At 38.1% G+C, this 17,005-nt stretch overlaps 1 protein-coding gene across 5 annotated transcripts in view; it reads right to left on the bottom strand.

Moving 5' to 3' along the window:
- The window catches only part of spdl1 (spindle apparatus coiled-coil protein 1), an 81,611-nt gene that overhangs the window by 41,234 nt on the left and 23,372 nt on the right, over positions 1-17,005 (bottom strand). For all 5 annotated transcript variants that reach the window (XM_036568910.1, XM_036568912.1, XM_036568909.1 and 2 more), the window contains exons 3-4: positions 11,506-11,682; positions 10,935-11,129 (exon numbers count right to left, since the gene is read on the bottom strand). In XM_036568910.1, the coding sequence (XP_036424803.1) occupies positions 10,935-11,129; positions 11,506-11,682 (372 nt within the window). The remainder of the gene's footprint in view (positions 1-10,934; positions 11,130-11,505; positions 11,683-17,005) is intronic.

Genomic DNA, 17,005 nt, shown 5'->3' with positions numbered 1-17,005 from the left:
AATTTATTGGCTTGCAGTGACCATATTGTTCAAAACTGTCAAAATGTTTTTGATAATTATTAAATTTAGGTGTTTTCTGAATATTCTGACACCAAATGTGCAAGGTAAAAATCCAGAGAATAGTTCACAAAAGTAGGTTTTACACATGATGCAAATTAGCTGAAAACATGCAGAAGCATGCAGAAAAAAACATTAAGTTCCAACTCTGTTGGTCAATTAAGTTCTAAGTCAGAAGGATTTGCTGGCTAGTGGTGGGCATATTATTTATAAATGTCAAAATTCTCTTCTGAATTGTTTGACACCAATTTGGCAAAAAGCAGGCAAAAATCCAGAAACTAGTTTGCAAGAATAGGTTGTTCACATTATGCAAATATGCTAAAAAAAGTGGGCCAAAAAAAGAGTCCCAAATGACCCAAACTAAAAATTTTCCCAAAAAGGTCCGAGCACATCACTGCTCATGAAATTGTGTACCAACATACCGACAGCTCCTGAAACAGATTAAAGGTGCAATACAAACAGTGTGTGTGTGGCCAAAGGGAGCAGAATCAACACTGCAAGACTGCTTTGAATGTTAAGACAAGGACATGTTCAGAACATCAGCCACCACAGGCTCTCACGTAGATGTAGTGAACACTGGCTGAAACTTTACCCCCAAGCTGAGTGTTTACCTAACTTATCAACAACCCAAAAGTTAAGGGCCTTTTGGCTCCAGCGAGTCTGGAGTTGAAAGTGTAAATCTGTCGACTTAACACTCCAAACCCCAAACTCCGCCAAATTTACGGCTGAACCAAGAACCAGCACCCCTCTCCCTCGACCCAGGGGGCAACAGAACACCTCCCTGGAATATTGGCCACATGGCCCTCCAAAGTCCTGTGGACAACTTTATCTTTAAGTAACAGAAAGTACATTTCTAAGGTATATGTCCACTCCAAACTGCAACCATTCGTTAGAACTCTTTTTAACTAAACTAGACATACCAAGAACGGAATGGATACGACAATCTGGACTGCAAATTTCAACTTTCTAAATTCCCTAGGGATCTCAAGCATGGACCCACAGCACCCCCAAGGGGCGAAAACGAGAATTACCACATCACCACCGTAAGAACGTGCTTATAAGGAACCCAAGAAACTTCTTGCTTTGTCTGCTTGGTTATCAACATTTATATAATCTGTAAGCAATACTACTTGTTTTATTAATCTTGTTGCGTATTACCTAAATATTACCTATATCTTTTTCTGCTATTAAGTACTAGAAATACGTAGTGTATAACTTTGATAACAGACAGACCCAACCATTTAATTGCTATGAGTTTAGACCATTGACCAATATGTATCTTGAATGTGGTTTTCTTTTCTTTTCTTCCTTTGTTCCTTTTATTTTATTTCTTCATGCATTGGGTTCAGATATTATAGGCAAATATTACCTGTGTTCTTTAACGTGTGTTGTGTATCAGGTAACAAGGGTTAAACTCTCTCTTAGAAACATACCTGAATATCCTAGTTGTTCATTCCTTGATCTTGAAAGTTAAACCAATTTGATGATATAGGAATGTTTCTTTTTCTTTGTTTAAAGCTAGCTGAAACAAAGAAGGCAGTGATTCTGGGGAAGGAATTCCTAAAATTATGCACAACCAGAGTTGGAAACAACGGGTAGCTAGTTAACCTTAGGTGAGAAGAACCTATCAGCACTCTGGCTCCACCTTCAAAGGGTAGGGCCTCCAGCCGAGCAAAACCAGAGTGCACCGCAAATTTCATTAGTTCAGTTCAGAGTCCTGCGTTCTCAACAAGAGGATAGGTAAATTTCTAAGTTTGTGCCGGCCTTGGTCAGAAAGACAGGTCAGAAGTATTAGAATGCTAAATTTTCAGATCTGAAACCTTTGTTTTGTAACTTGCCTGTTCGTCTACACACCTTAAGTTTAAACAACCCTCAGAGAAGGAAGGTGGATATTTCTTGTCTGGCCAGGGAGAATATATCCATAACTTTCAATTCTGCTAAAGAGAGGTAGTTAGTTAAATTAGTATCACCAGCCTCAGAACCCTGATTGCAACCTGAACCTTGCCAGCGGAGTGGGAGCAGTTCTGACGCCACGGAGACCCAGCATCGCACCCAGAGCCACGCACTGATCTGTGAACAGATCGACCATCGAAAGGCTGCCCAAGCTCCACCCTCAGACGGCCACGAGACGCCTACGCCCAATCACTAACGGAAAGGCGCGTGCCGGCACGGAGATGCAGCATCCACGGCCAGTGAGGAGATGAACCACCTCGTGAGTTCCAGCCTTCGATCGAGTCCGTCCGGAGACGACCCCTCCCGAAGTCAGCCCCCGACTCCAATGTAAGCTGGTTCCATCAATTTGCAGTCAGGGCCCTGACGCCAATTTATTTAATAAGAGAACTTTTAATAGGTACATCCAGCCATATAGTTATTCCCGTCCATTCTTAGGTTAATTCTCTAGAGGCTCTCCCAAGCGACTTCCCAAAACCACACTGCCTCATACCATTTAGCCATGAATAACTTTACTCGAGCTATTTTGTCTTTTTGACTTTCCTTACTATCACTTTGTTTTGTTTTCTTGTTTTATTTCCTATTGTTTGTCATTAAATGTAGTCTAAAAGTAGTTTGATATTTAGCCAATAAATTCCCTTTTCTGAAGCATCCTTGGTGCGAGCGTTTCTCTCTCTTGCCTTGGTCTGCAGACTTCAAATAAATCCGGGTTACCCCACACCCTTATATAAGGTTCTAGCAATAATAACATTAAAAATTGCAAACCTGTTACATAGATGTGCATGAATATGCAACATTTGTCTGTGGATTCATCATGAAATGTGTGAATGATGTATTCCAAACAAAGAAACATTGATGTAGCCCAAACAAACAAAAAGGGTCTGAGAGCAGCCAGACACAATCTGAAAGTGGGCATCAGGGCTGCCGAGATTGCAAAAAGCATGCAAATTTAAACTCACTTTGTCAACAACTCAGCCCCACAGTGCATGTGGCAGGAAATCCAGGCAGTGATGGACTACAAATGCATAGTCAACAGCTCATAGATGCCTCCCACCCAACTGAACTCAAGTGCTCTGTGGAGACTGCACACCAGCAAAACCGCCAGATGGCATTCCAGGACGGGTCCTGAAAGCTTTATATGTCAGTAAAAGAATGTTGTAATCTATGCAAAATTTAACTGCCAACCAGTGTAGGTTTGATAAAACTGGGCTGACATGGTCAAACTTTCTGGTTCTTGTGGGGACTCTGGCTGCAGCGTTCAGGACTAACTGAAAATTGTTAAGGCTTTTACTGGAACATCAAGACAGTAGGGCATTATAGTAATCAAGCCTTGAGGTAATAAATGCATGAACTAGCTGTTCTGCATCCTTTAGAGACCGTGCATTTCTTAATTTAGCAATATTGCAGAGATGCAGGAAAGCTATTCTAGTAATATTTCTTTTTTTTGTGCATCGAAGGACAGATCAGGATCTATCGCGACACCAAGGTTTTTTTACAGATGTACCTAATGCAACTGAGAAACTACTAAGTTTAAGTTAAATTAAACAGTTTGTTTCTAGCAGCTTTTGGACCAAAAAGAAAAACCTCTGTTTTATCAGAGTTGAGTAGGAGAAAGTTACTTGACATCCAGTCTTTTATGTCTTTTACACAGTCCTCAATTTTATTAAGTTGAAGTTTATCATCTGGTTTCGTTGATATATTTAACTGTGTGTCATCAGCGTAGCAGTAGAAATAGATACTGTATTTACTGATAATGGTACCCAGTGGCAGCATATACAATATGAATAACAGAGGTCATAAAACAGAGCCTTGTGGAACACCATACTTTGCTTTTGCAAGAACGGATGAACGCCGTTTACATTTACAAACTGATAGCGATAAGTCAGGTAAGATCTAAACAGGAAAGAGCTATTCCTGTTACTCCTACAAGGTTTTCTAGTCTATCTAGTACGATAGAGGGGTCTATCTAATCAAATGCCACGCTAAGATCAAGGAGGACTAGCAAGGATACATTTCCTTGGTCAGAGAAAAATAAGAGTTTGTTTACAGCTTTCACGAGTGCTGTCTCTGTACTATGATGTGGCCTAAAACCAGATTGAAATTTTTGATGTGTGATTTCTATGCAAATAGGAACTTAGTTGCCACAGCTTTTCTCAAGATCTTTGATACAAAGGGAAGATTCGAGGTTTATAATTTTATAGTTTGTAGGGATCAAGATTAGCTTTTTTAATCAGAGGTCTAATTACTGCTAGTTTAAGACTTTTAGGAATATACCACTTCTGGCAAAATTTCTTCTAAACTTGTAGGAATTGGATTTAATATGCAAATAGAAGATTTTGAGGAGGAAATAATTTAATAATTTTAACTAGTTTAGTTTGTTGAAGTAAGGTAAACAATTCCTGCCTCTATGCAGTAGTTACAATATTCCCAAGATCTGGATTGACTTTGTAAGGCAGTAGGTTTGTAGAGTTTAACTGTGTGTTCTGAATGTTTTGTCCGATTTTTTCAATTTTATTGAAGAAATTTGTAAAATCATTGCTGCTGTAGGATGATGGCATCTAGGGTTCAGTAACTGTTCTTAGTCAATTTAGAAATTGTGCTAAACAAACATCTAGGATTATTCTTTTTATTGTCAATGAGAGAAGAGAGATATGTTATGTGTGCTGCAGTAGGTGCCCTTCTATAGTCTATAAGGCTATCCCTCCAGGCAGACTGGAATACGTCTAGTTTAGTTAGGTGCCATTTTCGCTCTAGTTGTCCGACAGCCTGTTTTAAAGCTCGAGTATGATCACTGTAACATGGGGCAAGCTTTTTCTGCCTTATTAGTTTACTTTTTAATGGAGCCACACTATCTAGAGTAAAACAAAAAGTATCCTCTAAGCACTTGGTCATATCATCTAATTTGGTAGGATTAGACAGACAACTGACAGAAGCTGATAAATTGTGGGAAGTTTCTGATAAAGCTACCAGCTGTGGAAGAAATTACTGTGCTCTGGGGGGGACGGCTAAATGATCTGTCAAGTCACTTTTGACCTTGGCTTAACTGTCAGCCCAGGCTGTCCACAAGGCTGTGTCTTATCACTTATGCACTACACCCTGTACATCCACGACTGCACCGCCAAGCACAACTTAACACCATCATGCTGATGATACAATGGTAGTGGGGCTCATCACATAAAAACCAAAGAGACAATTTGGGATTTAGGGAAGGTGAGCAGACTGCACACACCTTTGCGCATCGAGGGGACCATGGTGGAAAGAGTGCACTGCTTTATATTCCTCAGAGTTCACACAGCTGAGGATCTCGCCTTGTCACTCAATGCGTCACACCTCATCAAAAAGGTGCAACAATGCCTTCATTTTCTCAGGAGGCTGAGGAGAGTCAACCTGCCACAACAGCTTCTCTGCAACTTCTACAGGTCCACAGTGGAGAGCATCTTGATCAGCTGTATAACAGTCTGGTGTGGCAGATCCACTGCTGTGGAATAAAAGGCCCTGCAAAGGGTGGTGAAAAACTGCCGAGTCCATTACTGCAGCTGCCCTCCCACCCATACAGGACATTTATAATAAAAGATGTCTGGGAAAGCTAGCAGTATCACCTCCACATACCCCAGCCACTTCCTGTTCCACCTGCTGCCATCTGAGAAGAGATATCAGAACATTCAAGCCAGAACCACCAGGTTCAAGAACAGTTTCTACCCTCGAGCTGTTAAATTGGTTACACCCACAGCACCCACCAGTTAATGAATAAAAACAGTACTCTAACTATATGCAAACTGCACTTTAATGACATTCCAAACTGCTGATCAACTTCTACATATTTGGACAACTGAACTAACATTCATACCAAGGTTAGTAAACACAACCTCTTAAAACTGCTGCATGTAATTTTTTCACATTTTGGGCTGACTACCTCCCAAAATTACTACACATATTTTGCATTTTGCACACTTTTACTGCACCAGAACACTTCTATTCATGTATTATCCATTTACTGTTTTTTTGTACTTTTTATTAATGCATACTGTCTTTCAACTAGTACATGTGCACTCATGTAGTTCTCTTAATTTTTATGCAGCAGAGAAGTAGCCCAAATGTTTTGTTATACTGTATCCTCGTATATGTATAATAATGAATTGAATTGACTTTAGGGCCAAAACTAAAAAGTATGTTATGGATGCTGCAGCTGAGAAGGAGAAGAAGAACAAGAAAAACCCTCCAAAAAAAAAACAGCGTTCTGGCACTTTGTGCTTGGATCCCTAAAAATAGTAAGATTGTACAGAAACTTTGAAAAATCGGTTGAACTCCGACCTTTAAGTACCTTCCTCCGTGCCTGATTCTCGACACATCCAGTTTGCTATTTTTCATTAACAAGATTTGGGAGATGACTTTGGTGATGTAGGCTGTGCTGAATTTAATTGTAAGCTCTTTGAATTCTTTCTCAGCTGTTTTTTCGCTTGCACGAGACACTGCATGCGCTGAGGGAGTTTTCTTAGTAGCACTTTTTGCGAAGATGAAACCGCGTGCGTTTTTATGCGTTCGACTCGCCATGTTTTTTCACCGTCTTTTTTGAAATGATTCGTTCCTGTTAAGGAATCCATTTTTCCAGCTACATCTTTGCCTGCTTTAGAATAGAATTCGCAGTAAAGTCTGCTTTATGTTACCATAACTGAGTCACAAAAATTCCTGGAGCCAAGAAGTTCTGAGCATTCATATTAAGGTTGCATGGCCACGAATTGGATACGTATCCGAGCTAGGACCACATATGAAAGTGGCTCAGGTCGGATTTGAAAATTTTTTTTTTTTTGTGTCACTTCAACCTGGTAATGTGAACATAGCCTTAAAGGAGAATTCTGGTTTGAAGTGAAACCACATCAAACCACAGTGCCGGTGATAGGAACCAGACCCCCTCACAAAGTTAGGATCTGTATTGTAGACAAAATTTTTCCCCACTCAATGTCAGGACCTGGTACATAAAGCTGTTTCTGCCAAAGAGGGCTATACTAGTTTCTGAAACCAAGGATGTCCTTACTTTTTTCAACACAAAAAACATGACATCAGGTTTTTTTTTTTTTTATAAAATTCAATAATAAATTTCAATTTAACATTTCAATTGTTTTTTGCTCTATTACATAACACGTATCTATACATACTGTTTAACTGAAAATCAAATACTGATATGTATTCACACAGGTCATTACTTCTACTTTGTTTATGCAGTGATAACAGTGTTCATTGATAATGGTTTGTCAAAGTATCCCCAAGCCCATGTGGTGATATACATCACAGAAGAATGCTGGGTTTTAATCCAGTGCCATTTGAGGGATCAAAAGTTACAGATTTATACATTCCACAACAGTCCCAATCTTAAAATGCACCATTCCGACTCTTTTTTTGAAAGTGTTGCAGGTATTAATTTTAGAATAACTACATATTTACTGGTGGTTTCAGGAGGTTGAGAAAGCTGCAGCCAGAGTCATTACAAGAAAAATAATGTTTGACCTACATCGGCTGCCAGTCAAATTCCATATTACAAAATTCTGCTACTGACACACAAAGCTCTAAACAGTTTCACCCCTTGGTACCTGGGTAAACTTCTCTTATGCAGCACCATGATTACTTCACAAAGTGCTGGCTCACTATTAGCACCTAATATTAATAAATTTACAGAAAATAGAGCTTTTTCCACTGTGGTATGCGTCTAACAGTAGTTACGGGTTTTTATAGATCTATTTCTCATTTGATAATCTGAAAGGACACCAACAGTAGTCATTGGTTATCAGTGGTTAATCTTAATACTTCTGCATGATGACAGGCTAATTTCTTTTCTTTATTCCATTTTCACTTTGGTATGTTCATCATCATTTTTTTTGTTATTCATATTGCTTTTGTTGAATTATTGTTTCATTTGTTAGTAAAAATGACACAGGAAAATGGTGCAACAACTCAAATATAATGTATCTCAATGCAAAATAGCAAAGAACTCACCATCTTTGGTATACATCATTAAAAGATCTCTGTATGCAAGGGCCGAAAACCACTATTGGCTGGCAGTGATCTTCAGACCCTCAGGCAGCACTGCATTAAAAACAGACAAGATCCTGTAGTGGAAATTACTGCATGGGCTCAGGAGCACTTTTGAAAACCACTGTCAACACAGTTTGTTGCTGCATCCACAAATGCAACACAAAACTCCATACCATGCAAAGAAAAAAACATTTATATACAATATCCAGAAATGGCACCGCCTTCTCTGGTCCTAAACTCATTTAAGATGGACTAAGGTGAAGTAGAAAAGAGTCCTGTGGTCCAACAAATGAAAATTTAAAATTCTTTTTGGAAATCATGAATGCCACGTCCTCTAGGCTAACAGTAGTTACTGGTTTTTATAGATCTATTTCTCATTTGATAATCTGAAAGGACACCAACTGTAGTCATCGGTTATCACTGGTTAATCTAAATAATTCTGCCTGATGGCTAATTTCTTTTCTTTATTCCATTTTCACTTTGGTATGTTCATCGTCATTTTTTTTTTTTGTTCTTATTGCTTTTGTTGAATTATTGTTTCGTTTGATAGTGTTCACAAAAAGAGGAAAGGGTCCTCGTCTGAGTCTTAGCTACTCTCAAGGTTACTGCTATTAGGTAGCAAATGCACACACGAGTCATGTCATTCTGCCAACTTCAGAGTCACCAACCCTTTTTTACAACGCAGGGGCTTTTACTGTTTATGATAGTGTTGTAGTACTTCAGTCCAGTCTTGGTCTTGATACCCCAAACAAGCAGTCTCAGTCATATCCCGGTCTTAGAGTAAGGTGGACTCTCACTCTAAAATTGTTGTCAAGACCAGCCGTGTCCAATGCCTCCATCTGAGGTAACTGGAAGCCAGATTATGATTGAATATCACCAAATCCAAAATAAACAGAATAAAACAGTCCTTTCTCTGTGTACTAAACTCACTGCTCTACGCCATTCTCTGCACTGTGTCACTGATACGCACGCCCTGAGGCAATTGCAGAGCTGGAAGACAAATGAAAATGAAACTGTCACCACTAGTGGGTACTTTTGATTTTTGAACATGATTAGAGAGGGAGGGGGCAACGAGTAAAATGAGTCGCCAAATATACTTTGGCAACGTCGGAAATGTGGAGTTATATATTCCCTGTTTGAGTGGAGCAATCGGCAATCTGCTCTCCTGTAACCAAGTGTGAGTGACGAGATAAGTGGCGTAAATAGTGGCCTACAGCGAATTAATTTCTATCCTAACATCCCAACTATCTTTAGCAGCGTTTAATCACATCTGCTCCACATAAATGTGTGTTACAGCACTGTCATATTTCAGTGTTAGTGCACTCTCAAGCAACAAAAGTAAAACAAAGAAGTGAATTCATATAAGTTACAGCCCTGATTTAAAAAAAAATTAAACTGAGGATGCGATGCTTTATGTGTGGCATTGGAGAGTGGGAGAATGCTAGCTCCCAGGCTAGCTGTTTTTTGCAGCTGGCTAACTTGAAGCAGCGCTCTGTCACTCACACAGCACGGCGATTTATGTTACCGTAGATCAAACAAGACAAAAAAAAAGCACTGATTTCAGTTTAAATGTACCTAAAAGAACTCTGTCTGTCTAGTGTTAGAGAATCACATTGCAGTTATTGCTTTTACACAGCGAGCGTCTGACACATTGCGGTCTACCCCTCAAACTACTACAACAGAACAGAGAAATCCTGATGTCTGCTAGCTTGTTTGAATACTGTGACATGCTCGGACATAGATGTGGTAGGAGTGATGGTAAAGTGGTGTGATCCATCATTGACGTACCGAGCCATCTAATGTTTGCTGTTCGTATCAAGCTAACAGTGTTGAGAAACTAACAGTTGAAAACTTGTAACCAGATAGCCTAGCACTCGTCACCACAGCTAAAAATAATTTTCTTCCTTAAATTATCAATATTACAAAAATCGCAGCTGTGCATTTCCAGCTGTTAAAAACAGCTGACCCAAAACTTTCTCCCACTATCCCATGACAAATGTGTTAAATGTTCCACTGTTTGGCAAGTGTTTGTCATGTTCTGGCCATAAAGGATAGTTTAAAACAACAATTAACCACTCAGAAGCAAAAATCAGTCTTGAAACTTGAAAGAAATAATGATTTGACATTTATCGTGATATGTATTGATATCGACTGAACATTATATATGAACATTTTTATTGTGATAAAATTTTTGACCATATCGCCCAGCACTAGTGAGTCATATATATTTTTATTTTTAATCTATTATATAATTTCTTTAAGGATTAAAGATCAAAGTTCAAAGATCAAAGTTATCCAACATGCAAATCAACCATATGAAAAAACAGAGCTGCCTTTTGCAAGCACACTATGATAAGCAGTGATTAAAAGAAACCCCCCAAGAAATGAGGAAAAAACGTCTGGAGAGAATAATAAAAAAAAAAAAATCAAAGCTCCTAGGGCATTACCAACCGACAGTGAGAGCCATTATCTACAAATTGACAACCCCAGGAACACTGGTGAATCTTCCCAGGAATGGACAGCCTATCAACATTTCGCAGAGGGCATGGAGACTCTCAAATATCCAGAGGAAATATTATTTTCTGTTCTGTATTTGAGAATTCTTAAGGAGAGTGTCTGTTCATCTGTGCATGAGCTGAAGCTAAAACACAACCGAGTTATGCAGCAAAACAATGATCCAAAAGCGAACAGCAATCCACATCTAAACAGAATCAAAAATACTAATTCTGCACCTACAAACCCAGTCATGCAGCTATCCATCCATCTACTATCTATGTGCTTTAAATCATGCAGTTGAGAGCTATACAGAAGGACAGACAATTCCCCTGGATCATTTGAAACTGGTCATATCAAAAGAGAGGCTCTACTCATAACCACGATAAATATTAGTTAGGCTTTACCACAGATGATTCCAGGTCCATCTTCTTCATTTGCAGCTCTATTATTTCTGAGGACCTGGTTTCATGTGAACATTCCATCAGTTTGCGGAGCTCCTCGGTTTTACAGCTTAAGGTTTGAGACTGCAACTCCAGCTTGTGTCTCATCTGTTTTTCCAGGAGTCGAGCCTCATCCAGGTCAGCTTTTATTTTCTCCACCTAAACAGAAACTGGATGCTTTGTATAAAATTAATTTGGAATCCCTGCATCAGAAGGTTCAAAGCAATGCTTTTAAAGCATTTCTATAAAATTACTCATTTGAATGTAAAGGAAATCACCATTTTTGTCATTGAATATTAACTTTCAATCTCAGGAACCTTGAGTAAATAATTTGATCAGTTTTATACACTGCTGTTCAAGGTTGAAGAAATATGATATTATCAATAAAAAACTTTGCAATGAAGCATTCAAACCCTGTGACATTGAAAGGCAGTAGAACAGATAGTGGCTGGTGTCAAGTTATGTATTTCTAGGCAAAAAAAATACTGCTGTACTAAAGAAAAAATCAATTTATTTGTTTAGGTTAAGGTCTGACCTTGCTCTTGAAGACACTGAGTTCCACTGCATGGTTCCTCTCCAACACTGTTTGTTGCTGCTCCAACAAATGTTTCTGTTGGTTTTTAACGTAATCAAATTCTGAATGAAGGCTGTCCAGCATTCGTCCCTTTAGCTCCATTTCTCTCTGCAGGGAGTATTTCTCTTGCTCAAGGCCCTGTTAATAAAGTACACATCTCACTGTTTTTTCAGCATGGAGAACATAATGGATACTACATTGCCTAAGGTAATACATGAGAAAAGTAATTTTTTTCTTTATTATTAAGGTCAAAGCAGTACATCATTTCTATCATAAATTCAAATTGCTGAAATTTCAAGGTTACTGTTTTTTCCTTACTATATCAGTCTACATATCAATAACCATAACATTCAACAGCTTTTAGTCAGAAGTCAACAGCCTCTGACACAGAATTCTGTAACCTAATTAAAATAAACAATTTTTTCCTTATGTGTTGCTTTAAGTTGCTTCATTATTTGCCATTAATTATAATACACACTCAATAACGAAAAAAAAAATCTATCATGGACAACCATGTTCAATTTTGGTTGTTCAATTCATGTACATGGTAAAAAAATATAACAGACATTGCTTTCAGTATAACTATGAGGTAGAGCTGGGCAATTAATTGGAAAGTAATCGAAACCAACAGTCAGAGCCTCTATCCGATGTGATCTTGCACATGTTGGTTATTTCGATGTTCTTAAAATTCTGTTAATCCTTTCCCCACTCTGTGTGTTCATGTACTGTCCCCTTAAAAACTTACTACCGCGCATGTAGTCACGTGACTCTGCCACATCCACTCTGCGATATGAAAGTTAAGGCTATGTTCACACAACAGGTAAAAGTGGTTTTCTGATTTTCTTATCAAATCAATTTTATTTTTGTTTGACCGTTCACAATATTTTTTAAATGTGATCTACATGCGACATCGGTCTGAACAGATCAGCTCCTATACTGACCTGCATGTGCAAAAGAATAACGCTTCACGCTGCTTCACGTAACTCATCCAGAGGTAAACAATCATGACCATAGACCACTGTAGTTGTGTCGTCATTTTGTAGTCGGCGCCATGTTCTTATGCCCACATTAGGAACTCCTGGTCTAAGCTCCATAACTCTATGGCCAGAATGAATAGGGTTTTTGAAAAATCGCCTCTATTACACCCTGTGTTAAATAAAAATGTTCAGAACCCGATACAGCCACTTCGCGGCCACTTTTATTAGCGGCCGTGTTAGCCGTGTTATTTTGGTTTTGTACAGAGAAAATTTAGCCATGTGACAATTTAAATTTACTTTGTCCCGTGATGGTTGTTGGGTTGATGGGAGGATTTTTATTTTTCCGATTTTTTTTCCTTTTTCCATCATTTCATTTGACTCAGTGAATTATCCAGCACTACATTATTTTTATTTTTTGAAGTGCTTCTGCTTTTTTCAGGTGCATTTGTTCTGTCCTGTTCACAGAACTCCTCTGCCACCTAAGAAGGTCGGTAGATTGGTGTGGGGGGGGGGGGTCAAAGTCAGAAGCCTCATTCTCAAAAGGCTGAGACTGAGAATCAAGTGAGAATTAAAGGCATGAAAAAATACACAATACCTGCAAAAAGACATTGTAAAGAAATTTTCAATTTGCGTTATAGTTCTTAAACTTTAAATATTAAATGAAATAACAAATACTAACTATATACAATTGTATTGAGTAATTTACAAATGAATAAATCCAAAGAAAAAATAAATAAATAAAAAGCAAAAAAAACAGTCAGACAGAATAAACATGAGGTGTTCTTTATTAGACACTAAGAAACATTATTTAATACAAGTGTTAAATACTTATTAACTAATTACTAATATTACTAATTACTAATATTACTTATGTCTTAATAATGTCCATGGTTTATTAATGTTAATAAATGTAGTAAATAATTTTCACCAAAGTATTACCAAAATAATTACAGCAAAAGAAGAAAGAAAGTATGAAAGGAATTGCAAAAAACTTGGACTCTTAATTTATAAGACAGGGACCGCAAGCATCTAGAAGATGAAATGTTCATTACACAATTAAACATTTAATCTTGCAATTTCTACAATAAAACTGAACTGCTTTCCCTATTATTTCCATATACATTTTAAGTTTGTCCCTTATCATTATTTAAATACAAAATACCCACTGATTTGCAATAAGCCTACAAAACAGAATATCAATGTTTAATTATCCTTGCCTGTCAAGTTTAACAAAATGTGTGGTCTAGTTCAGCATACCTTAAATAGAGTGTGAGTAGTGTTAAGCAGAAGCAGACAACAGTCTATCAGGGAGTTACAGAAATATTAAGATTAGTCTCCCATAAGGAGAAAATATATATATATTTCAAATTTACTTCTGAAATATATTTTTGCAATATATGAAAATGGCCAAAACGTATTTCTTAAATATATATTTAAAATGCATTTAATTGTATTTGTTATTATATTTTTCAATTGTATGTAATTTTAATGAAGGTTAAAGATGTAACTAAATATACATGAATGGCACTGACTGCTGTGTTTCGCATTGTACATTGCATTAAGACATTCACACAAAATGTATGCCAAATAAACAAGATATCAAATCGTCAAACTACATTTTAACAGTGTATCAATATCCACAACACTTGCTTTTGTTCAGTTAAAGGTCCATTTACCAATATTTACTATTCAGATACTGGAGCACAAATTCATTTCAAAAGATACAAATTCACTTCAAAAGGCGGCCGTTAATAAAAGTGGCCGTGATGTGGATGATCAATGGCGGCCGCTAATAAAAGTGGCCGTGATGTGGCCGCCACTGATAAAAGTGGCCGCGTTGTGGCTGCGAAGTGGCCGTGATGTGGTTGCTCAATGGCGGCCGCCAATACAAGTGGCCGCGATGTGGCCGCTCAACTGCGGCCGTTAATAAAAGCAGACTTCAGCTTCATGGAGGGTTGAAAGGCATGATATGAGAAGGTTTCTCCATTTCCGCTTAACAGCTGAGTAACATTAACTTACTTTTGCTGTTTCACAGAACCAACAGGTCAGTATTTTCTATCGTTTGCTAATGTTTGTGATAGCTAGCTAGTCACAGCTGCTGCACCATTTGAGGTAGAACGGTAGCATTCAAACAAGAAGCTGGCGAAAAAAGAAGATTAATTCAACCTCGTAGTTTTAACATGGGTAGTATTTTTGATAAGGAGTTTTAGCCTATCAAAATAACATACCTTTTTGATATCATAACATTTCAATAAGGTAGCACAGCATGTCAGAGCACCGCCACAGCCTGCCTTAGTTTCGTGTAGCTTAGTGACATCAAATTGATGCGCAGTAGCTTTAGCTCGCATGTAGCAATGTTAGTATTTTAGCTCTTTAACGACCTCGTAATTCAGAGGATCCAGGGGTATTTGGGAGAAAAATGTACACAGGACAAAACGTATTGGGTTCTAAACATTTTTATTTAACACAGGGTGCAATAGAGGTGATTTTTCAAAAACCCTATTCATTCTGGCCATAGAGAAATGGAGCTTAGACCCGGAGTTCCTAATATGGGCATAACAAGGACTACAGAATGACGCATGACTACAGTGGTCTATGAACGAATGTCAGTCGCTCCCGGTGCTTTCAGTTTCATCTTCGCCAGCATCACAGGAGCGATCATGAAGTTTCACTGACTGAGAGCTGGGCACTGTCACTTCTTTGGTTCGCGTCCTCGGATTCCTAAACTTTTCGTTGACGCTGCAGCCTCGCTCTCATACGGGTGCGTATAGCCATTTCTTTCAAAATCGCTACAAACAAGGAGGTGTTTTGGATAAGTCTCTTCTAATTTTTGTACGGAAATATCACGCCAAATGTTTATTTGGTCTCAGCAGCACGAAATTATAACTATGTCCAGTTGGATTTACATAAAAGTCGCATGAATTCAAATCTGGCCGTTAAACGATTTACATTAAGATATGCAAAGCATATTTATGGTACAAACCATGTCAGTAAACTATGAGGGCAAAAAAAAAAAAAACAAACAAAAATTAAAACAAAAAATAATTGTTCGTTAATTATAATCAAGGTAAAACATTCAATTAATTGTGATATTGATTTGAGGTCATATCGCCCAGAGCGGTCCTTTAATTCTTACAAACAAGTGCCCATCATAAACCATGAAAATATCTGAAAACATCTAATCTTGAAAAAAGCAAATAAAAACATCCATCTTGAAGATGGGTCCTATGATTTCATCAATAAATATGTAATGCCTTTTCTTCAAAAATCAACAAAATATGAAATTTAGCCAGTTGCATACAACTGTTGTATTGTGTATGTATTTTTCCCCCAGACTCAGATTTCAAGTAGATTTGAAGTATGCAGCAGAATATTTAAAATGGAACAGTCATATTTAGTGCACTAGTTTTTAGTGTCAGAGGGAGCTGCATGGTGCAAATAGTAAGAAAAAACATGGTCTTTGCAGTTAAAGCCAATTCTGAGAAAAAAGCAAAGAAAAAAAATGCACCAGTGACATCTCTAGACATGTTTTAAACAGAGAGAGGAATAACTGCAGTGGCATTATTTTTCCCATTAATAAACTCCCATCCACTCACACACAACAGAAACTGTGTTTTCAGGTAACTCTGCTGAGCCAAGACAAACATTTTGTAATGTTTTCAGGCAAGCTCTTTTTCCCGCAGCTAAAGCAGTGTTGATTCAATTACAGGCAATCTACCTGAGTTTGGGATTTCTGCTTTTGTGTCTGTGGAAAGATTTCAGTCTTAGTTTGATGCTGCTTCAAAAGTGCAAACTTGAGAAGGTTCTTGAAATTGAAACTGGTTTGAAGTTTTTTTTTATGTGTCTGAAAGATAAGCAGCCAAAGGAAGACCAGGACAAGCAGGTGCTTCAACAGTGAACCAGGGGGGCACTCGCTGTGGAGGGAGAAAGCACTGTGCCAAGCATGACTTGAAATGTTTTGAAAACACAACTGTTTCTTTTAAGATGTAAAAAAATCAAGGTGCATCATCAGGTGCTGTCAAGTTGTTTTATGTCATGAACTTTTTAACTATTCCCTCTTTCACAGTCTTTCAGAAATGTGCAAAAGTGCTAAGGTAAATGACCACCAACAGACCAGCGGCAAAAGAGGGGGTGTGGCTGTACTGTGCAGTACAAATACAACCACGCCCCCACCAGCTGCAACAGTCGAAACGAATTAAGCTTCAGGTATGCACTCAACAAAGCAGTCAAAACTGTTAAACACAAATACAGGGGAAAAAGTGGAGAAACAGTTCTCCTCAAATGACTGTTTCTGAATCTCGAAAGAAATCCAAACCATAGCCTACAAACCTGAAGCATCAAATGTAGCAGCAGACCCCCTGCTCCTAAACCAGCTCAATAATTTTTATTCAACATCTGAAATAGAAAGAACATCTCCCCCTGTCCTCAGTCTAGCTAAAGTCTGTCTGCTACACACACAAACTGTGCCTCTTCACACCTCACTC

The sequence above is a fragment of the Colossoma macropomum genome, unplaced genomic scaffold (assembly GCF_904425465.1).
Source record: "Colossoma macropomum unplaced genomic scaffold, Colossoma_macropomum, whole genome shotgun sequence".
Lineage (NCBI taxonomy): Eukaryota > Metazoa > Chordata > Actinopteri > Characiformes > Serrasalmidae > Colossoma > Colossoma macropomum.
Note: the sequence above shows the minus strand (reverse complement) of the source record. Positions and strands in the feature narration are given on the sequence as shown.